The sequence below is a fragment of the Uloborus diversus genome, chromosome 4 (genome assembly GCF_026930045.1).
Source record: "Uloborus diversus isolate 005 chromosome 4, Udiv.v.3.1, whole genome shotgun sequence".
NCBI lineage: Eukaryota > Metazoa > Arthropoda > Arachnida > Araneae > Uloboridae > Uloborus > Uloborus diversus.
Window position 1 is genome coordinate 132783016 of NC_072734.1, and position 25699 is coordinate 132808714.

General features: G+C 35.0%; 1 protein-coding gene and 1 non-coding gene across 2 annotated transcripts in view; one reads left to right on the top strand and one right to left on the bottom strand.

Annotated features, from left to right (window-relative positions):
* Window positions 1–11315: 11315 nt before the first annotated feature.
* Trnai-uau (transfer RNA isoleucine (anticodon UAU)) lies at window positions 11316–11408 on the top strand. The gene is given in 2 exon segments: window positions 11316–11353; window positions 11373–11408. It is a non-coding gene; the product is annotated as a tRNA-Ile (tRNA).
* Window positions 11409–23119: 11711 nt separating this feature from the next.
* Window positions 23120–25699, bottom strand: part of LOC129220268 (sequestosome-1-like) — a 31780-nt gene continuing 29200 nt past the window's right edge. Inside the window, exon 8 of the mRNA XM_054854651.1 lies at window positions 23120–23510. Within this exon, the coding sequence (XP_054710626.1) occupies window positions 23365–23510 (146 nt within the window). The 3' untranslated portion in view covers window positions 23120–23364. The remainder of the gene's footprint in view (window positions 23511–25699) is intronic.

Sequence of the window (25699 nt, forward strand, 5' to 3'; positions counted from 1 at the left end):
TCCTATGTAAATTTTGTTGCAAAAATTTTTTTTCTGTAAAAAAGACTTATTTTAGAATTTGTTTTCCTTGCCAGCCATATTACCCGGATAATCCGGATTTTCATTTACCCAGATTACTTTTGATCCATAAACGATGTTGTACTGTATATGATTGCTACAGCCCTGCTATTCAGCGTTTCTAAATAATGTCTCCCGACAATCTGTATACTGTCTGACTATCGTTTTCATGGAAAGACTAATATCCGGTTTATAGGCGGAAATGGACGTATCGGAACTACTTTGATATACCCCCCCAAATCGGAAATTTGGCGACTTTTTTTGTTTCTGTTGACACAAAACTTTGTTGCCACAAAAATTGTTGCCACAAAACTTTTAAAAAAAACTCAAAAAATGGTACAAAATACATGAAAATACTAAATTTGGCAACAGTAAAAACCTAAAAGCTGAAAAAACCTAAACTGGCAACACCAAAATAAGGAACAGCAACCCTAAAAAGTCCGTAGGGAATGCCAGATTTGGCGCGTAATTTTTGGGGGTGTATATCAAAGTTATACCGACGTATCTATTAGTTTATAGGGATGTTAGTTGGTTTGTTTCAGATGTGCATTTTTGCCTCTCTATTATTTAGCCTTAGTTTTGTAAAAATGAAAATATGCTCACAGCAACATTTTTTAAATCTAAAGTATTATATTCGATGTATATTCTCACGGCAAAAATTAATTGATTTATTTATTCACAATAAAATTTTGAGCTTACCATTTTGCTTTTACGTTCCTAAACGAAACGAAAATATTGTATTTTCTTTTTGTTGTTTCCATGGTAGCTATTTTTGTTTCCATTTATTTTATTTTTGAGAATGCCATAAATGAATAAGGCACTAGTGACATTATAAAACGCGTGCATTGAAATCCCATCGTTATTTTCCCTTCTCCCCTGCTAGATTCATTCAAATAGAATCGTCTGTACTTGGCAGATTGCCGAATTACATACAATTATGGTCAAACAGTAATCATATCAAACACTTGTTGGAAGAAAAAAAATTGCAAATAGGAAATGAGAAAATCAAATTCACCAATGCACAAACTGCAAAAATATCAGACAAAGAAATCCCTTAATGAATGCAAAAAGTTGTGAGTTTAACTTACTGACCATGCATTCTTGAATTTAAGGGACAGTTTTTTTTTTTTTTTAATTATTATTATTATTATTATTATTTATGTAATGTTCCCAAAAAAAAAAGTTTTAGCACTTTTTGGAACTCAGAGTCCCTAATTTTTAACACTTTTTTTAACACAAACAAATTTGCTTTTAACTAGGCAATTTAGAATGTTTTCTTTCTACGGATTTTACCTGATCAACTGGTAAATAGGTTATTCTGTCTATAAATTGTAAAATACTTTTGTTGATCGTCCAATTTTTGTTGATCGGAGCTGTCAGGAAAGCTCCATACTGTCATTGCTCCCAGTAGGCCCCAGACGCTCCCCGATGGGAGTTCACATCTCAAAAAAAATCCTTATTCCGCAAATTTTGTCTCAGGAGTCGGCTAATTTGGGGACTTAATTGAAATATCGCAATTTTAAATACCCGAACGTCTGATTTTAGTAGACATACTTACGAGTACATTATATCATTCAGTAAATGGAAAATTTCCTCGCTCCCAAAAATTTTAGCTCAGGGCGCTCCTCACCGGCCCTAACACTTATACTAGATTCTTAAGTACATATTATGCCTTTAGAACTGTCTTCTATCACTCACCGACGGTATTATGCTAATTATTAAATGTCAAGAAAGTTGCCCGTTATGGACGGGTGAAAATTTGCTTCTCCATTTGAACGCAGCCATTGTCTGTTTGGTGATGTTTCGGTAGTTTTAAGATTTAACCCTAATTCCAGTGGATTGACCTTTAACTCCAGTAGATAACGGTCATAGTTGACCATTTCTACGTTTTTTCATTCTCTTGAAATGATAGTTTTACCAGTAAAGCGATTAAGTCACCTTATCGAGTTCAGCCTTGTCACAATAAAGCAGTTCCCTGCATGTCAAACATTACCAAATTATCATGCCGTGGCGCGAGTTTTATTGTTGAAACACGCGGGTTACTCTATCATCGGCTATTATTTATATTCGCAACTCCAGCGCTCGAATACGCTACGTTGCGGTGATTTATAAAACTGCCGGGCACGCAATCGATGTGTCTTAGTTTGCTTTCAGCTACAGAAATTAAATCGTCCCTTAGTAGTATTCTCGAGCTTCTCAAAATAATGTCAGTTTTCATTATTTCCTTCTAAAATATGAGTTGATTGAGAAATGGTGAAAGCGAAAATTCTGGATTAACAAACTTGGATAACGTTATACAAGGTAAAAAATTTTATTATTTTGTATGAATTTGTAAGAATATGGGTTTTTTTATCTTAAATTAATTAAACTAGACATATTTTACAGCAGCATTTAGTTGGAATGGACAGTATGCAAAATATTTTCTTGAATATATTATCGTAGAACAAAATGAAAAATGTTTAGCCGAGAATTTATCTTATTCCTTTTATTCTCAGCTGAAAGGTTTCGCCAAATTTGTTTAGGGTTATAGTTTTAGTATGGTGCGAGCAAAGTAGCCTTGGCGAGATTTCGCGTTTTTAGGTAAACCATTTTTAATTTTTATCATGAGTGGAATAAAATGGTAGTAAGATTACAGAATTCGATAAGTAAAAAGAAATAATGGTCAATCAAACTGAAAAGAAAACTACCACCATATATCCGTGAAAATTTTGTTGATGATTTGCATAACATGACATAATTAAATCGTAACTCAGAAATTAGAAAAATCGAAACAGAAAAATTTTAAATTAACCGATTCGGGAATTCGAGAAAAATAACTCAGCTACAAATGCAAAACAATAAGCGCTAGCCAAGCAAGGCAAAAAAGTATCATCTTCTTTCGATAATAATTTGTAATGTCATATTTAAATTTCTAGCATTAATTGTTATTCTTGTCAGGCCACAGTTATTATTTAGTTTAGTTTTAACTATTAGCTCCTGGTCTAGTTCTAAATTCTCATTAACTGTTCGATCCGGTGATGGTGCTGCCATCTATCGGTATAAAAAATAATGGAAGCAAGGCACTTAGTATGTAGTCCTCGACATAAATACAGTTGTAGTCAGTTGTGACTCGGAATCGAAATCGAAATTCAAATGAAAAGGGCCCGGAGGGCCTTTCTACCGACGCAAATGTTTTATTTTTATTTTATTTATTTTTTTAAAATTAAAATGTGGGTGCCGCTGTCGTCAGGTATGAAGAAGATAAGTAGCTAGCTGATCCTTAAAGATATACATTGGATTGGGTTTTACTTTCACTTTGAACTCTCTTAGCAAGGGATGTGCTGGACTAGCAAAAATTCTCGTGACGCTGCGGCACTTAGGCTATGACTTAGGTCAGACATCAAATAACGATAGCGTAGGGCTGCTTCTCGACCGCCAACGTGAAATAGGTTTTTGTTTGACTGTCATGTGATATTCCATAGTGCTGCCGAGTTTTAGTGGTCTTAAAATGTTATTTATCAGTTTTGGGGGAAAAGGTTGCAGGCTCAGCAACAGAGGGGGTGAGGGGAGGTTAGGTTCTCTCAAGTGACCAAGTATAGCGCAAAGTTGCATTTTACGGACGAAAATAAAAATTCTCCTCGTACCCCCTGTTTAATTAGGGTTCAAATTGCACCTTGCCACCCCCTTCCCCGATCTGAAACCAGAAGCTGAATCTGTCTTAATCCAGTATAGGCCAGTGGTTGGGGAGTGAAAAAAGGTCGAATACGGAAGTAATTGGTGGAAAGCTGGAAATTGTTTTAATTTATGCCGTATGGGTCTGTAATGACCATACTAAGTTTTCCCCCTTCTACTAAGTGAGCTTTCGCCACAGCGTCCAAATTAGTGCCAAAAAACACCTGTTTTTTCATTAGTGTTACAATATCTCAAAAATGGCTCTTAAAACGACCAAAAATACATGCAGGTTTCTTGTAGAGCACAAAATACTGAACAAAATGAGTACCTACAACCTGCATTTTTGTTAAATATTAAGCTCACAACTCTATTTCAAACATTGGCTTAAATTACTAATTAAGCGCTTAAAGCCAGAACGCACCTCGTTCCTACGCTCCCTAACGTAAAAAAATGGCAGGAAAACTTTATTATGTTCATTATTGTAATAGAAATATATCGTAGGTGGAATAAAGGTACGAATTAGAAGGAAGGAAGTTGAAAGTAAGGAGGGAGGGGGGGGAAACGCGTATCCAGGTTAATTATGCTAACCCCTTCCCACTCCCACCGGCTCTCCCTTTCTCCACTGAAATACCTTCGTTCCCTCCCTTCCGTCCACTCACCCCTTTCTTAGAGGCCGAATAAACCTTTTTATGCTGATATTTCTCCCATTTGCTAAAAATTCCGGAGGGTGGTTTCTTAAAATCGAAGTTTTAATGCATTTACAATGGGAAACTATTATACAATATATTTAAAAAAACAGCTTTTATGGCTAAGAAGTTGTTTAATTATATCACCCTCTCAATAATTAACGATTCGTTTTGACACAATAACCATTTAAAAAAAACTAAAAAAGCGGGGGACGACATATTTACCGTTAAGTTTGTTATAATCTTTTATAAATTCTTCGTGGATTTTCCTCGAAATCATTTAAAACCTATCATTCAGATACAGTAATGTTCTTTTTTTTTTTTTTTTTTTAATGTACATAATAGCCAGAATATTTAACTCAGAATATTTAACTGTTCTTGCGAAATAATTTAGCAAGAAGGAATTCAAAATTCTTAATATTGAAAATGAAAGTTCATTGTTGCCTGCTTACATGCTATATCATTTTGAAAAATCCCCATAAGTTTGCTGTGTGATACAATAACTGAAATAAATTTGATCAAATTTCATGCATCTGAAATCAAAAACTGAAGATACGATCTAGTTTATTCTTAAAACGATGTTTGCAATGTGCAATTATGAAATAAAACTCTAGTAAACTTTCCAGCTGCAATATGCAATCGAAAATCTTATCCTGAATAATTGGTAACAGATCCTAAATTATCGACGAACTTGACTGCAAGCGTCGAGATAACAGAAAATTTGGTGTGCCAGGCTTGTAGAGTGAATTAAGATTTTTTCTTAGAAATGGTAACATTGAGGGGAATTAGCGACTTCCGGTTATACATTTATTTTTTAGTTTGAGGCAAGGACGAAACATCTCATATAGAACACAGGCTTATACACAGGTAGGAATTGCTTTTTAATAACTCATAGAGTGTTCATCTGCAGTTCATCAAGAATCACAAAACAGATATAACACCTGGTTTCCCTAAAAATGATTTTTGCAGCGTTGGAAGTGCTTAGTGATCATAATGTCCTTTGCGTTTTGTACAGACCATTCTTGCTCTCTTATGGCAGTAATGGTGTGTGTCAGAAGCTGTTCTGTTGAAATCTATCCCATTCGAACAAAATTAAATACCGTTACTTAAAATTTATTTTTAAAAAATGAATGTGTCGAAGTTCTGGGGAGGAATTTAACCCATCATTTGCAAAATAATGAAAGTGGCAATGACCAAACTGACACTGACATTTGCAACACACTTTCAGCGTCAAGAAAAAAAATTAAGTTCATTTAACTGTTTATTTTATGTGTAACAAAATTGTTTATGTTAAATTTCATTAAGCTAGAAAATTATTGTAGTTTTTATCACAATTCCACACAATGTGAAACTTTCACATGTTGTCAAATGTTTTAGCGATGCTCAACGTATCATTTTAGGTGACCCATATGTATATATTGCATTTTACTTTTAATATCTAATGTCTTTCTTTATTTAACATAAGAAAATAAGAGCTGTTTTGAAATCTGGAATGTTGCCCTTTGTACCTCACGTTTTCGTAATTAAATATATTTTCTACAATTACGTGTCTAGTACCTTTTTAATTACTCTTATCTGTGTGTTAATTTGATCAATATTTCATTTTGCACTACTAGAATGCAAAAATTGAGTGTTCATTGAAATAAGTCTGACTGTTTATTTATCGTCAATAGTTAGATAAAAAGAAGATTACTTTTTATGAGTGATATATGAATACTGTTTCGAGTATAATTTCATCATACATACTCTGAGCAGCGAATTTTGCATTTCTGAACTTATTTTCTTTTATACTATTTTTAATTTCTTAGAAGAATTACTTTTAAGAATTACTTAGATATAAAAGCTGTGTTGTTAAATATATTGTATAATAGTTTCCCATTGGAAATGCATTAAAATTTCGATTGTAAGAAACCACCCTTCGGAATTTTTAGCGAATGGGAGAAATTTCAGCATAAAAAGGTTTATTCGGCCTCTAAGAAAGGGGTGAGTGGACGGAAGGGAGGGAACGAAGGTATTTCAGTGGAGAAAGGGAGAGCCGGTGGGAGTGGGAAGGGGTTAGCATAATTAACCTGGATACGCGTTTCCCCCCCCCCCCTCCCTCCTTACTTTCAACTTCCTTCCTTCTCATTCATACTTTTATTCCACCTACGATATATTTCTATTACAATAATGAACATAATAAAGTTTTCCTGCCATTTTTTTACGTTAGGGAGCGTAGGAACGAGGTGCGTTCTGGCTTTAAGCGCTTAATTAGTAATTTAAGCCAATGTTTGAAATAGAGTTGTGAGCTTAATATTTAACAAAAATGCAGGTTGTAGGTACTCATTTTGTTCAGTATTTTGTGCTCTACAAGAAACCTGCATGTATTTTTGGTCGTTTTAAGAGCCATTTTTGAGATATTGTAACACTAATGAAAAAACAGGTGTTTTTTGGCACTAATTTGGACGCTGTGGCGAAAGCTCACTTAGTAGAAGGGGGAAAACTTAGTATGGTCATTACAGACCCATACGGCATAAATTAAAACAATTTCCAGCTTTCCACCAATTACTTCCGTATTCAACTACCCAACCACTGGGCTAGTAATCAAAGCTCGCTTATCAATTATCAGTTCTAAATTTAACGTGTTTATGCATAAGTTTTCAAACGTTTGTCTTTAAATTCCTAGATTTTTCGCAAAAGCAGTCGCTTCTCAAAAAGGACATTTTCTTATGGTATGGTAATGCCATCTACCGGATAAGGAATGGGTTAGTATATTTCTTGTACAGAGCTACTAAAAATGTTCAATAATTTTAATATAATTCTGCTGAGAAATCAGTGGTACCTGGTGCAAACCGAAATTTTTTCTCTGGGTGAGGGGCATAGAAATCCTTTTGTGTATTATACAATATTGTACATTATCGATTGGCCATCAGAGATGCGGTACGTACACCAGACCTCCGTTCCGGGCTCGGCTTTTCTATTTGAGTGAAAAATTTTCCTTTAACTTCTTTTTTTTTTTTTTTGAGCAATCACGATTGCTTACTGTTCTCACTTGACTGTTTTGATGTGCTATCATTTTATTTTCCCTCCAGCAACCCTCTGCTGCATCACCGTCGACCGGCTCCTCACGATTCTGCTTCTATAGCGAAAACCGTCTCCAGGTTGCATCCATATGCTCCACACACGCGCATACACACACACAAACACATACACAAACTCAAACACATACATACACACACACAAACACATACACACACTCAAACACATACATACACACACACGCGCATACATACAGACACCTACACATACACACACACCTACACACAACTACCCACACCCTCATCTCACTCATGCCTACACACAACTACCCACACACTCATGCCTGCACACAGACAAACACACATGCCTACACACATACACATAACCCCCTACACACAAACACACATACCCCACACACACATAAACGCACACGTCTACATACACACACACACACTCGTGATTGCGAAAAACATGATTTGAATTGGTAAGGTCAAAATTCATTTTTTTTTTTTTTTTCATTCAGCTTCGCTCTAATTTTAGGGTCATTCTCAGATAAAAAACAATATCGGTATTGAAAAATAATAATTGTTTTACTCCTCATTGTTTTCCATGTCAATGCAAAGCATCAATGATGAAAATATTTTTGAAAAAAAAAATAGAATTCAAAACTGCTCTAAAAGGTTGAAAATTATTTTATTTATTGAATAAAATTTTTGAAATTGACTGGAAAACAAAAAGTTTACTTTTCGTTCATAATTTTCCGAAAAACCACTCAAAGTTAGGAACGAAACATCTATACTGTTACACAAATATGCTGTCATCAATGTACTATAAAGAATGAGAGTGGTATTGAAGCTACTTTGGTCCATTTAAATTTATACTTGTAATGGGGTCGTTTCCAAAATTTTAAAAGTATTTTTTTCTGAATGAACATACTTAAAACATAGGATATAACCATTTTTTAAATAATTTCTTTAAATTTTAATATTTTAAAAAAATAATTAAATCGGTGCGCTTTCATTGTTTACATTTCTTGCCAATGACATCACAAATGATGAAATGCCATTCTGGGTTGCCATTCACAGGGCAAAATATTTAATTCGCATCTTTACTCACGTGTATTGGCAACGACATGGTTGATAGCAAGCGTAGAGCGCAATATTTAATTCACTTCTTGATTATCATAACATGGAAACGCTGTACAAAATGCGCCGAAGAGCATCATTTGTGACGTCATCAAGACCACGCCTTGTTTGCAAAATCGGACATTTTAAAAATTTATTTAAAAAATAACTGTTGGAAAAATGAAAGAATTTTCTGGGTCCATGTAATTTTTTTTTGCTTGTTCTACTAAAGTAGTACTTTTGACTGAAGGAAACAACCCCATTGATTTATAGTTACGAATGATTTTCTCTAGCCAAACATTAAAACTATTAGTAGTACCAATTCATCAATCTGTCCTTGACATTAAAACATTTTTTTTTCTTTCGCATGCTTATTTTATGTGGTAACCTTACCAGAGTCTCTTTTTTTTTTTTTTTTTTTTTTCAGTTTTAATAATAGAAGCATAAATTAAAATGTTGCATCTTATTTTTCCTTTTTAGTTTTCCACAGTGGAATAAATCTATTAGTCTCTTACCCAGTTGATCTTCCTTCACTTTCAACCTGGTTACAATCAGGGCTGTGGAGTCGGAGTCGGAGTCAAAGAGTCGGAGTCGGACTGATTTTGGGATAAAGGAGTCGGAGTCGGAGTCGTTAGAAAACATGCCGACTCCGACTCCGGGCTTCTTTTTTTCTTTCCTTTTCACTGACTTTCCTTGCATTTTTTAAAAACTGATTACCAATTGGTTCGATTACATGTATAAAAAGATACTAATGAGAAAATAACTGCCATTATGGCAATTAGCTAGCTTGAATGCTTACCGAACTTTCTGTAGCCGTCCCCTAGTTTGCTTTGCTTTTTAACTTAACTAATAGCAACTGTCAGCAAACGGTTTTGTTGCCTAACATTTTCAAGTAATCACTTTCAAATAAAAATGAAATATAGTGTTTTGTTCGATCTCACTTAGAAAATAGTAAAAGAAACGTAACAAATTAGTAAGTCGACACCGTAGCTAAGGTTGAAACGTTTAAGTGTGATCGGCAAATTCAAAGAAGTTCTGGCGCGAAAGCACGAATCCAAAAGATTCGATGAAATAATCTAATGTTTTTTTCTTTATTAAGACTATTTCTGTAAGCTTGGTTCTCACTAAAAAGTATGGAACAAAATAAGTAAATGATTTCTTGATTACAACACTCAAGAATTGCAGTTAATCTTAAAATCTTCATATTTAGGTTAATTCTAAAGCAGCCAATAAAATTTAAATTAAAAATTTAGCGAAGAAGAAATATAGGTATAGTAAAAGTTATTCGTACAAATTTGTATACCGCCGCGTTTTATGTAAAATTAGCTCCTGACGTATATGTGCCCTATTTTCGTTGAAATTTTTTTGATGAAATATAATTTAAAATATATTCGTGAAAATTTTCAGAATTAAAGTATTTATATTTTTTCACAAACTCTGAAATTAACTTTGGGTGTCATCTACCAGATGGGTGTCACCCGGGGCAAACCACCCCCTCTCAAGAACTTGGATTTAGAAAAAAAGGTTTTTTTTTTCTCTCAAGTTACAGCTTTCAAAAATTGAAAGCACACGATTTGATCAATATCTATTTGTTAAACATTAAAGGGGGGAAAATTACAGATAATCCTTTTTAAAATTTTTAAAAGGGATTTTTAAGTCATCTCACTTTTTAACTCGTAACTATTGGAAAGTTTGATTTTTAAATTGAATTTCTAACGTTGTATGGCGTCTTGGGTTTACAATAAAACACAAAATGCGAAATTTTCATAAAAAGGAATTAATATTTCAATCTGTGTTAAGAGGTTTTCCCCCCTTCCCTTGAATGGAGGGAAGGAGTTGAAAAAATACAATTAAAAAAATTAAAAAAAATTCGGAGTCGGAGTCGGGCGTTTCAAAATCCAGGAGTCGGAGTCGGGGTCGGAGTCGGCCATTTTCTTTCCGACTCCGCAGCCCTGGTTACAATTCCTAAAATCCACCACGCTCGTTCGAAATTTTATTCAACTAAGTTGCCTCGTGTGAAGGAGGTCTCTAAGACACCTTTCGGACAAAAAAGAAAAGAAAAGAAAAGAAAAGAATTAGTAAAGTCGGTTCAGCCGTTTAGGAGCTACGATGCCACAGACTGACATGTAGGTGCACAAGTCAAACATTTTAACCTGAACCCTTGTTGCGTTGGGGGTTAAAAAAGGAACTGGAATTTTAAAATCGTGCATGACAGTAAAATAAGAAACAGAATGGTGGACACAAGGTTGCCAACTTCTAAAAATGTTTCCCCCTAAACTCAACTCATGAAACCCATAATTGCGATTGGATAAATTCATATGACATCAGAAAGTCACGTGATTCTTTAATTGTGACGTCCCAGATGGAATTAAAAGGTCACGTGACCATTGCTATTTTTTGTTGCTGAGTGAATAAAGGCATCTTTATCATTTTTATGTCATTTCTGACCAAAACCAATGATTATAACGGCTGAAAAAGAATATGAAAGTGGAAAAATAAATTAAATAATTGAAAAATAACTTTTTCAAATGTAAAAATAAAAACATTTTTACCTGATAAAACCATAAGAAAATAGCGCCCAGTCGGTTGCTAAATATCAGCTTAGCGGAAAACGTAACAAATTAACCAGAACCAGCTAAACGAAACTCAATCAAAGCAACTAATAAAAAGGAAAAGTCCGTGACAGTTATGTTTGCCATATCACGATTGCTTCTAAAAGTTAAACAGTTGCTGCTCAAAAGAGATAAAACTTCACACAATGCACTTTTGGATTCGCAAGGCCCCAGTGGCGCAATTGGTTAGCGCGCGGTACTTATACGACAGTACTTCGTGAGTTATGCCGAGGTTGTGAGTTCGATCCTCACCTGGGGCAGTTGCTTTTTTTCCCTCTTTCTGTATAACTCAAAGGCGACACTGATCACAGCTTATGAGAAGGTCCTCTTGGAAGAAAAAAATATATAAATTGCTTTTTTTTTTTTTTTTGGAATAAGCCTTAAAACAATATACTTTGCAGATCTTGATTTTTATTTATATTCTGAATTGGGTTGTTTCCGAAATTTATTTATTTATTTTTATTTTTTACTTGAAAGAGGTACTTAATACTTAACACAGAGGTAAACTTAACAGAGGTAATACTTAAAAACATAGGATTTAACCATTCTTCAAATAATTTGACAACATTTACTATTTTTTATTTCTAACAATTATTTTAATTGTGCGCAGATTCAATTTCATGTTCTACTCTTCTGCACATGACATCACAAGTGATAAAATGCCAATCACTGATGCCATTAGCGCAGAGTGCAATATTTAATTAGCTCCCTTACTCGCTTGTACTGGCAACGGTATGGTTGATAGCAAGCGTAAAGCGCAATATTTAATTTACTTCTTAATTATCATATCGTGGAAAAGTTGTAGACAGCAAGCAAAAGCATTCATGGTGCTAGTGGAGTAACGCACCAAAATACATCACTTGTGACGCCATAAAGACTACGCCTTATTCCCAAAATCGGATATTTTTTAAAAAATTAAACTTTGGATAAAATGAAAGTTTTTCCTCGCTCTATGTTTTTTTAAAATTATTATTCTATCAATTTCAGTGACTAAAAGTCGTACTTTTGACTAAAGGAAACAACCCCATTGACGAAGCAAATGCGGATCCTGGTTTTGGGGGGTTCATTATTAACTTAGGACCATACAATTCAGAATGAAGGAAGGGTAAGGCCCGATTAAAGATTGTAGTGGGTCCAAGGCCCAATAATTTTTTGGAGCTCTACATTCAAACTTTACAATTTTGGCCATTTGGGGTTTCTAGGCCACGGTATAGCCGGCCTCCTATTCAGTAATCAGCAAGGCCGTATCCAGAAATTTTTTTCGGGAGGGGACCGGATTAGCACATTGCCCAAAACACACACACACCATATAGTATATATAGACACACCAAACGCATAAAAATGTTAACATAGAAGACTTTTTGTTTCGATTTTTAACGATTCCACTGTTTGGACTGTTGTTATTTTATTTTAATTTCTTATTATTTTTCTTATTCACCTTGTAGTGGTAAAGATAACACGAGGGTGTCCCTTTAAGTCGGATGTAGAACATCCATAATTTCAGGGGGTCCGGCGGTTTCTCCCCCCGAGAAATTTTTGAAAAAAAAAAAAATCTGTATTTTGAGGCTTTATATTAGGTAATTGAAACAACGAAAATATGAAAAAAAAGGCAAACAAAGTTTTTTTTAAGTTATACATTCTTTTTCCAATCAAGATCAAACAAAATAAAAATTGCTTGCTCAACAAATCATGGAAATTAATGGACAGAGAGGAAAAACGAGAGAGGAGAAAAGAGAAGCACCCCGTCATCTGCTCATATCGACTTTTAGTGAAGTTTGTTTTTGATCACTCCCCCTACCCCCACTTTTTTCATTAACTGCCCTATAGTATGAAAATTGTACAAAATAGTTTAAAAAGACATGCAGAAAATAAGAACGGAAGGGTAATATTCTGGTCATTTGGACAATTCATACTTTATTTTCTTGATGAGATACAAAATTGAAGAACTTTTCAAGGAATTTCAAAAACTTAAATAATTTTCAAAGACTCTCGAAAGTTGAAATTATTTGAAGCTCTTATAAGTTTGTAAGACACACCCGTTTTAAGTTAATAAATGCAACGAAATATTTCTCGAAACAAACTTTTTTTTTCAATCACAAGTAGTGCAGAAAATGAAAAAGAGTAGAGTAAGTGTTATTTTTTTTCTCATACTTAAGGTATTAACAGTATGCCGTAGAAGTAAGAAAAAAAATTAAAAAAAAAAAAAAAAAAAAAACAAGCAATAACAAAAGAACTTCCATGATACTGAATTCGGCATTAAATAAATGCAAGACATGAAACATATCAGTCACAAAAATGATCTTGAAAATTATGCTACAAAAACACGAGAATAGTGATTTTTGCATTTTTTACGCAGGATGTATCAAGGAGCTGAATTTGGCACATCTTGGTAACAAGATACTCGCCTAATTGGAAACTAGGGGCCCAGCCTTTGGGGAGTCCCCGGCTCGAAATCAGTACAGTGTAAGTTTTATAAGAGTTTTAGGGGGAGGAGAGCAGGGTCGTGTACAGAGGGGAGAAGGGACACCTGTTAGTCCGGGCCCGAGCTTAAATGGGGCCCAATATCTTTAAACCTAGGGTTCAAAATATAGGTAAACAATATGGAGGGAGGCCAAAAAAGGTATTTGTAACAGTCCCAATATTTCTGTGCACGCCCCTGGAGGAGGAAGTGCACAGAAGTCAGTTCGGCAGACTTGAAAAGTCTGCCGAACCAGACTTTACCAAAACTGACAAAGGGCCTGCCTTGACCCTGGACTGCCCTGAATTGAATTGGGAAAGAGAGCAGGAAGTCCTAATTAAAGGTCTAAATTTCAAGTGTGCCTTGCGGCTAATGAGAAATAGAATTGCTTTTTCTGTATTTCTTCAAAATATTATAAATCTTGAATAGTAGCAAAATTAAGAATAAAAAAAACTTCGTTATTCTCCTTTTCTGACATTAGGAATTTAAAAAAAAAAAAAACCTTCTTCTGTTTTACGGTACAAAACATTTCGGGTTTCGGGGGGGGGGCCGGGCCCGTCAGGCCCCCCCCCTCTGGATACGGCCCTGATAATCAGGCCCTGATGAGGGGGTTATAAGTAATATTCAGGCACAAACAGGGGCTGGGGGGGGGGGGTCTGACTACCAAACGGCACGACCTTGAGGGTCACGGATATGAACGAAACTCTGGGTTTAAGTTTGACTGCATAGGTCTTAGTTCGGCCGTAATGGATGTCTAAAGTTTCTAGTTTAACTCCAGAATGCAATGGTTTTTCCTTTGAAATTAACTTATTTTTACACTTTTATTGATATTGCATGGCAGTATCACCCAAGTGAATGCGTTCACAGTGTAGAATAAATTCCACCTCCCCGACGCTGTACCAACAAGAGACGCGACAAATGTTAGGAAAGCAAATATTTTGCCAAAATTTCAAATAAAACGCTATTTCAGTTCCGGGGCCAAACCAACAAAGTTAGACCCTCCTTGCAGTCGAACTAAAGCCTATGTACTCAAACTATTTTAACTTTGGACTTGAGGTGTGACATCGTTGGCATTAATACATCGACCTAAAAACATCGATGTTCTAAAACATAAATCTCTTTATCAATATATAACATACATTTTTGAATATACTACACTACAGACTTCACATATATGATAATCTCTAACAAATGTTTCTTCATGGATCAGTGAATTCTTTTGGCATTGCGTCAATTCGTTAAATTATTTAGGTATTATTTTAGAAATTTCCAAGTACAGTCAACAATAAATAAATAAATAAATAAATACATATACATACGGGGGCAAATCAAAAAGTCTTTGCGCCTATTTTTTAAAGCCAAATTATGGCTGGAAATACAAAACGAACAGGCACATTCCCAGCATGTACAGTTCCTTTAACCGTACCAGCCGTATCTGCTTTTTGCTCGGAAGAGCGGAGCTGCTATCAGTCATTTAAGATGACGGTCGTTCTTTAGACGTCTACAGCTTATGAGCAGCAAAATGTTATTCGTTTTCTATGGAGAAAGGGACAAATGCAAATAGCAATTCGCAGGGAAATGCTCCCCACATACGGGAAAAAGTGTCTCTCTTCGAGGCTCACTTGAAGAAACACAAGAGGCGTTTGTCTCTTTTGCTCCATGGAAAACGAATTACACTTCGCTGCTCATAAGCTGCGGACGTCGCTCCGCTCTTCCGAACAAAAAGCAAATACGGCTGGTACGGTTAAAGGGACTGTCACTGCTGGGAATGTACATATTCGTTTTGTATTCCCAGCCATATTTTGGCTTAAAAGAAAACTAGGCGCAAAGATTTTTTGATTTGCCCTCCTATATATACAGGGTGGTTGTAATTAAAGTTACCTTGTTTAGATACCTCTAGTGACAGTTCTACGCATCGGATTTCGATGAAACTTGGAATATATATTATATTGACCATGGGGAGCAGGATTATGCAACAAAAAATAGTTCAAAAATCGACGATAGGGGACGCTCTACACACGTAAAACAAACGGCAACAACAATGTTGTGTATGAACTGTTACTGCATCCCGATTACATTAGCGTATGATATGGTTTCAACGGTGATTTCATCCTCGGTCCCTATATCTTAGAGATCGTAAAAGGTGTTCGTCACAGGTTCCCGATATTGCACACTTCTTGAGCAGCAAGTCATTCCTGCTATGCAACAACGAGCGTGTTTGGACTCGAGTGTCTTTATGCTAGATGGTGCACCCCCTCACATTGCTCGTCCAGTAAAGGCACTGCTTCGTATGCATTTCGGTGATGACAGGACAATTTCTAGGCATTTTCCTACAGCTTGGCCCCCGCTATAGCCGGACCTAAATCCGTGTGGCTTTTGGTTGTGGGGCTTCATGAAAGATCGGGTCTATGGTGGAAGTATACAGACGGTGCCTGAATTAAAGGACAGTATAAGGCGCCATATTCATGCTATTGATAGGGAAACCCTTCGTGCAACTGTGGCTCACGCTATAACACGTTTTGAACACGTGATTGACGCAGATGGAATGCACATTGAACAAATTTTGTAAATAAAATCGATTTTGTGACACAGTCTCCTTCTTATTTGATTCATGCGCCCTTTTCTACCCTGGTGGTAGATTTTTGAACTATTTTTTTTATTGCATAATACTACTCCCCATGGTCTATATAATCTATATTCCAAGTTTCATCGAAATCCGATGTGTAGAACGGTCACTAGGGGGATCTAAACAGGGTAACTTTAATTATAACCACCCTGTATATATATATGTGTGTGTGTGTGTGTGTTATTTTAAGTAATGCAAAAGAATACGTACCCGAAGAATACATTGAAGATACTGAGAAGTTTGTTTACTTTGTAACCCCCCCCCCCCCCGAAATGATTTCTCTTTTCGCTGACTATCTCACCAGTCAGAGAAAAAAAGTTTCCGATAGAACAGAAGTAGCCATCATCACTGTCAAACACTTTAACGCAACTATTACCATTCTGAATTTTTCAAGCTATAAATTTCACCTTAGTAATGTATAGGATTTTCCTTTAGTTTTAGAACTAGAGCCTTGAAATGGACAGCAAGTTCTGGCACCAGAATACCTGTGTCGAGTTCTTCCAATAGCTTTGACCTCTTTTTCACACTCCAGGTATTGTCTGTTTTCCACGAGAAGGCACTTCGCCCCACTTTCTTGAACGCAGAGCTCCATTTTACGTGGGGGTGATCGGTAAACGTATCCCTATGCTTGTAAATGAGACAACCAGACAGCCTTAACTTGGGCGTGCATTTTAATCTGCAATAAAGTCTTAAGTGTCCTTTACATCACTTGCTTCACTTGTTTGTTGCTACTTTCGTTATTCTTACATTTTAAAAGCTGCTGCTTTTGAGACAAAATGCTATGATCCGAATATGCCTTCTGCCGAAAAAAGCGAAATAGAATCATCGATACCACGTGACGAAGGCGGAGTCAAGTGCCTTCTCATGGGAAACGTGCAATATCTCTTACCATCTTGTGGTGATCTTCCCAAAAATCATACTCCACACAAAAAAAATTGATCTTATAAAATGTGTGCAAATAAATGAGTTTTCTGTGCAATTTCATAAGTAAACTTAATTACCTAGCTAAATAATCGGATGAAATTTTATTATAAATAAAATACAGAAACATCAACATCGAAAAAACATTGAAGCCAAAAAAAAAAATCGATGTTCCAAAAACATCTAAAGTAAAACATCGATGTTTTAACAAAAACATCAATATTTCCAAAACATCGACATCGATGTCGCACCCCTACTTTGGACCCCCGTTGCATCCGAACTAGGGCCTATGCAGTCAAACCGCTTTAACTGGCTTCATATCTAGTGCGAACTGACCTAAATCCAGAATTTCATCAAGATCTGTGACCTTCAAGGTCGTGCCGTTAGATAGTAAGACTCGTGTCCGGATCTGCAGACCGTTTCTTAATTGGGGAATGAAAAAACTAAAATTTTCAACAAAATGAAGTCTTAGATTTGATCGAAAGCATATTTGCATATTATTTTTGAACTAGAAATCCCAGGTGTTAATGTTATTACTATTACTATTGCTGTGAAATATAGGGCAAAATAGTGTATTCAAAAAATGGTGCCCGCCTCCCTCCCCCATAGTTATTATTCTCCCAAATGATGATTGCTTTTGTATAAAATCATTCATCAATGAAAACATATATCTAAGAAAGTTAGATACACTTTCTCAATTTTTTTCTAATTTTCTGGGTTTCAAATTTTATTGATGGTTTTCAAAAACGTTTATAATTTTTACGCAACTTCTGAATTGCTGAACGTATGAAAACGAAAACCTTCGAATGAGATTACCAACTCATTCTCAGAATAATATACTTTATTTTATTTCGTTTTTAAATGGTAAATTCATCATATGAGATACAAAGTTTCTCTTGCTCTCCTTGCAGAAATACGAGGAAGGTGATTCAAACTTCAAATGAGGCAAGGAAAAGCCAAAGGGGGTAAGTGGATTTTTTAAGCTTCGATTAAATAGTGTTAAAAGTTCAAATCCTAGATAGGCTTTCATTGCACATGAAATACGCCGCCAGCTCAGTCATTTCCTGCTGAATATACCATGCCTTGCCTTCAATCTTCGAGTTGAACCGAACCATTGCTTCGGTCATTCGTCTGGTCTGCCCTAATTCTATATTAGCTACCAGTTTGTTTCGCACTCTTGGCTTCCTTAAGAGGTTTTCCATCTCCAGCTCAGTCACTTTCCTATGCCGGGCTGATGAGTGCTAATAAGCACGAAACTGCAGTCCTCGGCTGGAAATAACTGAGCTGGCGATGTATTTCATGTATTTCTGCTTTAGTCCTGGCAAATGGGCGGTATTTTACTGATATAGGCTTTCATTGATCCCCCCTCCCCTAAATCATGCAGGATAGCAGCACCCACTAGAGCTACTAGTACCATCTCTTGCACTAAAACAGAGAAGAGGTTCTGCTACCATTATCTCAAAATTTTTAATTTTGTCACTTAGATCCCTTTGCGTCTCACTACCTCAAATGATGTTTGTGAAAAAATTTGTTTTGTGAGAGGCAAAAATTGGAACAAGTTTGCATGGAAACTTTGCGGGGTTGGGAATTTTGCTTTCAATTCTGCGGGATTGATCCTGCTGAATATCATGCAGGATAATTCGGGATCAGGATTGGAAACCCTAGTATGAGCATGTACATCTGTGTTTTGTGAATAATTTTTCATGTAAAAATTGGCATTAAAATTCTTAATTAATTGAAAATAATTCTTTAAAGTTCTTTTTGGCTTTTCTAATTATTTAGTACAAAATATTTGAGTCTTTTATCTGAAACTCTCACCAGTTACCCGCACATGAGCGCTGTAGTGAGTGTCTTTTTAAAGTATTTTTTCTCGAACCTTTAAATTCAAGCAACTTTGTAAAGCTTTGTTCAAGCAACAATGTACACTTAAAAGCAGTTTACAGTGACCGTTGAAAAATACAGGGCGACCGTGAAGTCCTTGACAAATTTTAAAAATTCATAAAAAAGCAACAAATTGTTGGCTGAATATGAGGTTCACGATTCTTTTCATATGTTTGTTTGTGTCAATTGTGTAGCATTGCTAGCATTGAAAATCTGAAAATGTGAATTATCCAAGTAAGCTTAACTGTGTTGGCAGTTCATGCTAGCTAGAACATGGAATGAGTTTTTCAATGTGGTTTGACGTTTTGGTGCACACTCTGAACTCTACTAATGAAAGGTATTGCATTCTGTTTAATAACTTGATAAGACACTTCACATTACGTTTGTTTTTCTTACTATGATGCTACACAGCCACCTTTAACAGGGTTCCCACTCCTTTATTAAAACAAAAAGTAAGGACTTTTTAAGGACCTTTTAAAAATAAATTAAGGACCTCAAAATATCAACTACTCATCAACTTATTTATTATTAAATCCATATATATATATCATACAAATATGCCTTAGTTTTTGAGCATTTTTCCGCAGAAAAATAACACTTTTAACATTGCAAAGTCAGACTAAAAATAGTTGATGTAAAAAAAAAAAGGCTCAATTCTTAATTTTTTCCAAAAAAACATTCTTAAATGGATGTCTATGAGAAGGAGAACTAATTTAATAGTACTTATTTTAATAGTTTAGTTTTTAGTATGATTAAATATATACACAGAAGTTAATAAATCACTATCTCGAATCATTTATTCAAGGGCTAAAATTCTGTCATATCATGTCTCCAAGGATGACACCATACAGAACTTTCTCAAATCCCTTCCTTGAAAATAGTCCGGACAGGAAATTCCTGCCCAGAGAAGTTTCATAATCTTATATTAAAAAGAATTGCTTGTTAACAATTAGTTTAAATTTTAAGATAAGCACAGCACTCCAAGCACAAACTTTTACAATATTGGCATACTGAAGAAATTGAATTTTAGCCCTTCATATACACGAGGTGACGACAGGAGGAACAAAATCATGTTCCCTGATTTCTCCCTGTCCAACTAAATTGGTCCGATTTCTCTTATAGCCAATTTTTCATTTTCATAAACTCACCTTACTTCTACTCTACTCCTTCACTTCTACTCCTCCTTGTTACTTGAATGCACCTAGCCAATAATACTATTTCACGCACTAATTTTTTCTATGCAAAATGAGCAAAAATAACTCAAAATGCATTGAGACTGCTGATTTGTTAGGAAACATTATTTCATAAGAATGCAAAAACTTCAGTAACAAAACGAATGTTTTTTCCATTTAAAATTAGTTTACTACTCTCCCTACGTCTCCAAAGAGAGCCTGTTTTTTAGACTTCAGTTTTTAAAAACTTTTAAAGAACATCTCCCACTGTTCCCCTTCCTTGAACTTCACAAAAGATAGTTTTAAGTTGGGCTTTCAAGATTTCCATTTCAAAAAAATTACAGAATAGCGCCTGAATCCCCTTAGTCTTAAATCATCTAAGATGGCCTAAATTAGTGTTTTTAAAACTTCAGCTACGAACAATTTTTGAGGGAGAGTTCTCCAAACTTCACAAAAAAAATGTCTAAATTTGCATTTTTGCCACTCCAGTTTCAAAAACTTTCAAAGGAGAGCCTTATTTTTATCCCACCAAACACAGCCTAAAAGTTTTAAAACTTCAATACTAAAACTATTTTTGGCAGAGTGGCTCCTAATTCTCCCCCTATAAGTCACTTAAAAATTTCCTAAAGTAGTGTTCTTTACATATAGGTCAGCTTTGGAAATTTTTCGGGGAGAATCTCACCAATCCCTAATTTAACAACAAAAGACAGCAGCTTAAAATTGGGCTGATAAATCATAAATTCTGAAACATTTCCGGAGGCTGGAAGAGAATCACCAAACACCTACCCCTACATTTATCAAAGGCCTAAATTTGCATTTTTAAAACTCCAGTTTCAGAATTTCTTCTAAGTCCTCCTATATTTACATAACCAAAGACACAACCTAAAAGTTTTAAGACTTCAAATTTTTCGGACGAGAGCCTAAAACTTTCCTCATCCTTGAATCACCAAAGATAGCTTGGTGCAGAGTTCTAAATATACTAGCTTCAAAAATTTTTTGAAAGAGAGCCCCCTAAACCCTTGTGATAAATTCACCAGAAGATGGCTTAAATTTGCATTTTTAATGATTCAGTTTAAATTATTACTGAACCGCCCTATTTTTACACTACCAAAGACCATCCAAAATTTTAAAAGTACAAATTCGAAAAAAATTTGTGAGACCTCCTCCAAATACCCTTTCTTGTAAGTTATAGAAAGATAGCTTAGACCTAAAGACAGCTGAGAGGTTTTAATCCAGCTTCAAAATTTGTCGGAGGAGGGGCAAGCCCGGAAACCCTCCTCTATACTCATGAAAGATGGCCAAGAGTTGAGTCTTAAGGCTCCTGATTTTAATTTTTTCTACAAAGAACTCCTCTGCCTTTTACCTTGGTATTACTCAAGAGAAAAAACAGCCTAAAAGTTTTAAGACTTCAGTTGCAAAAGTTTTTCAGGAGAGAGCCTCAGAATCCCCTCTCCCTAATTCACCCAAAGATAGCCTAAAACATAGCTTTTAATACTTCAGCATTTTCAAGACTCCAGTTTTGTAATTTTTTCAACAAAAAAGGACCTCTCTCCAATATTTTTACGTCACTAAAGACAGCCTAAACTTTTTTTTCGACTTCAGTATCTTTCAAAACATTCCAAGGGTTCAAACATTTCTAAGGACTCTTAAACCATTCCTCTTAAATCTCCAAACTTCAAAAACTACCTGCAATTACGTTTACACAACCTCGTTCTCGAACGATTATAGACATTTTTTCTTTAGAAAGTGTCCCTATTTAAAAAGTTGACAGCAGTAGTGAAAAATAAGGACTTTCAAAGGGTTTTAAGGACCTTGAGCAAAAACTAAGTACTTTTAAGGGCCCTTATTTTTGAAAAGGAAAAATAAGGAGTTTCTAAGGACTTTTAAAGACCGTGGGGACCCTGTTTAAGTACAATTTGAAAGGGGTTTTGTTTCTAGGATGTCATAAAAAAATTTGTGAATCTGTGAAGTATTCTTGTGTGAACCGCATATTCATATGACAATTTGTTGCTGTTTTATGAATTTTTTAAATTAAAAACTTTTGAGATACCCTGTATATATTGAAGTTAATAATGCTAAATACATTAATTATATATATATATACTGTAAGAAATTGTTTTAGATAAATTAGCTTATGAACTGCTTCTTGGTTTCAGATAGAGATTTTAACAATTACTTGAAGCCTAAAGCTGGCTAGTGGTATCCGCACGGCTTTGCCCGTAATAGAAAATTAAAAGGTCTTTTGGTTCGAATGTATACTTACAAATAATGTATGGTGGATTTTCTCGTCATTTTCTGGCTTGTGCCCATGCTATGGTTCCACGTTATGATAATTTTGTAATTTACTCGTCCATCTTATGATAATTTTGTTCTTGAAATTGGAATAGAAATAGAATAACATCGAATTTTCAAAAAATCGCTTCGAGGTGCACATCCCCCTGCTAAAAACTAACGTTGTGCCAAATTTCATGAAAATCGGCCAAACGGTCTAGGCGCTATGCGGGTCACAGAAATCCTGACAGACAGACTTTCAGCTTTATTATTAGTAAAAAGAAGTGATTAACTTATATTTTGAGGTGGTGACTGATTTTTTAATTCCTATTTTGTTCCATTTAGTTGCCCTGTACTCAGACATGGATCCACAGGGGGGAGCCCATCTCCCTTTAATCGACCAAAGCTAACTTATAGTTGCATTTTGAAGACTCACATTTTGAAAATTTTGCCCCTGACTCCCTTTTATACTCAAAAATGACACATATGCCTCCTCCCCTTTTCGGAAATTACCCCCTGCAAAAGCTAAACTTGCCTTTGCCAGTGGCGATCGCTAAATTGCCCCTTAGTGGTAAGCGTAGCCTACCGAGGCTTGTAAAAAATAAAATAATAATAAAACATAACAGAATGAAACTTATGTCAGACAATTTACAGAAATTTTATTTGAAATACATGAAAGACTACACATTGATCAAAGCAATCAATATATATATATATTAGAAGTAAATTTTAAAAAACACAATATATCAGAAATTCATATCGAAAGTAATTCAACGAAACAGTGCACAAAGCGAACAACTATGAATAAATTTCAGGTTAAGATACATAATTCTACACAAATTTTGATATACATTTATTACAACACCTCCACCAAACAGTCTGTATTCTTAGTGGCGCTGAGTGTTGGGATATAAAGCATCCAGAGCCTCATTGATGTTTCCCTGCTTTGTGATGAGAAGTCTTTCCAGCCAGCCACCCTCATTGGTGAAACCCATGGCATGCATTTTCAATAATGCATTGGCAATCTTTGGATCTAAAAAAAAAATTGAAAACAAAAAAAAAATTAACAAATTTTATTTTTGGTAACAAGCATACTGATGTTTGTAACAAAACTATTAAAAGTGAATTTTCTCATTTTTATGAAAAATGATTACATAGTATTTAAACAAAAAAAAAAAAATGCAACATCACTTTTCAGAAATAAACAGCTAAAAAAACGTTAATTTTCTCAACTTTTTTTTTTTCTTTGTACAATCTATTTGAAATTTTATGTTTTAATTTTCAAACACCAATATTTATATTGTTAAACTAATTTCCCATAATAAACAGCTAAAAACAAGTTTTGGTCAATACTAATACAAAAATATTTCATTATTATTTTTTTTCCTCACTGTCCCATACGTTAGGCAAAGTGAAAATTTCCCACTTTTTTTGAAGGTGAAAATTTACTGCCAAAAAATGAAAAAGAATTTTTCAATGTAAGTGTTATTACGAAAACCATTCTTTTGTAATGTACTGTAATTTTCAAAACAAGTTTCCAGTTTATTCATTGTGAAAATAATAAGTATCTGAACTATTTCACTTTGACCCACATGCCTCTAGCACTCTCCATTGATAATAATGCATATTTAAATTTGAACAAGGTCAGTAACTGCCTGAGTAAATCCTGAACCTGTAAAATTTCTTGTGTAAGATTTTCTTTGAAATTCGTTTTGTATCTGTGTGGTGTGATCATAATAAGGATTCAAGCACTTAAAAGCATATCGCTACTTCATTCACTAGGAGCTATTTGACAAAAAAAAAAAAAAACAATGCTTCAAAAACTGAATATTTCGTTGAAGTAGTGAACAGGACTCGACCGATGCATCGGCGCCGATGGTTCAACAATTTAGCAATCGGCATCGGCGGCCGATGCTAACTTGTAGGAAACATCGGCCCATCGGCCTTAAAAAACATCAAAAAGCCGACGGAATTGGCCGATGTTTTCGAAAAAAAGGACCTTTGCTGTTTTACTTTTAATACAAAGTAAAGGGAGTTATTGTTTTCATAATAAAATTGTTTATTTAAATTTCAGTATGAATTTCTATTTTAGTCACCCCTGAAAGAGTTTTTAATACTGCATTCAGGTACCAAATAAGTTAATCATTGCGGGATTTTTTTATTTATTTATTTATTTTTTTTTTTTTTTTTGCGGCTGGATGTACGTATGTATCTCTCATAAGTCATAACTCAAAAATGGTAAGCTGTAGATGGTTAAAATTTCGCATGGGGGTGTGTGTACGTTCCAGTTGTGCACTTCCTTTTTTGTTTTTGATCGGATGTTCTAAAAAGCCTATTTACTCATTTTTTTGTTGCTATTAATTACTTATTTCAATGCAAAACTAATATAGCCTCTCAGACTAGGCAATCATTTGGTGATATATTGCTGGATTGGAGACCAACTTGGAAACAAATGTGAGATGGTGAAACCGTTTTTGTGTCAGATTCTCGTTAAACCGATGGTAATTTTTAAGTTTTCGATATTTGTAATATGAATCACAGTAATGAAGTCCTTTCTGTATCACTTCGGTGGAGTTACATGTTTGGGGCCCTTCGAAATACGTTTTGGAGCCCTATTTCTCCATCAAGGAAGTCGCAAAAATTTATCATAAGCATTTTTCTAACTCCTACGGTGCCCCTATAGTTAAGGGGCCTCTCCCGCAATTGCAACATTCGCTATCCGCCACTGCACGTCAAAACAAACTCGAATGCAAGTTTTAAAAGGGTTTTCTGCTCAATGTTTATGATTATTTTGAACTCTATTTTTTACGATTATTTTTGTACTTACAAGAACACTTGTGTACCCCCCCCCCTCCCTTCCATTTCTGAAATTAAACTCTAGTTGTACTTCCGAGTTGTTTAAAACTAACACCATTCATAAAATTAGAATTTTTTTTTCAAACTTTTTCTATTGTTTAGGAAAAACGTCGAACATTAATGTTAAGAATTTGATTAAAGATGTTTTGAATAGTGACATATTTTGGTAATCAAAGACACTTCTGAATTTTTCCTTCGGAAGTGTGGTAAGCTCAGAAACCCTTCCGACGCGTTGGTAGTAGCGGTTCTGTACTAACAAAATGTGCTCGAAGTTTTGTGTGTAGGGCCGACGTTTAATGTTGCGAGTTACTCCAAAATCAGAGGGTGACTCCCCCCCTCTCCCTTGCAGTTTCAAGCATTTCTTAA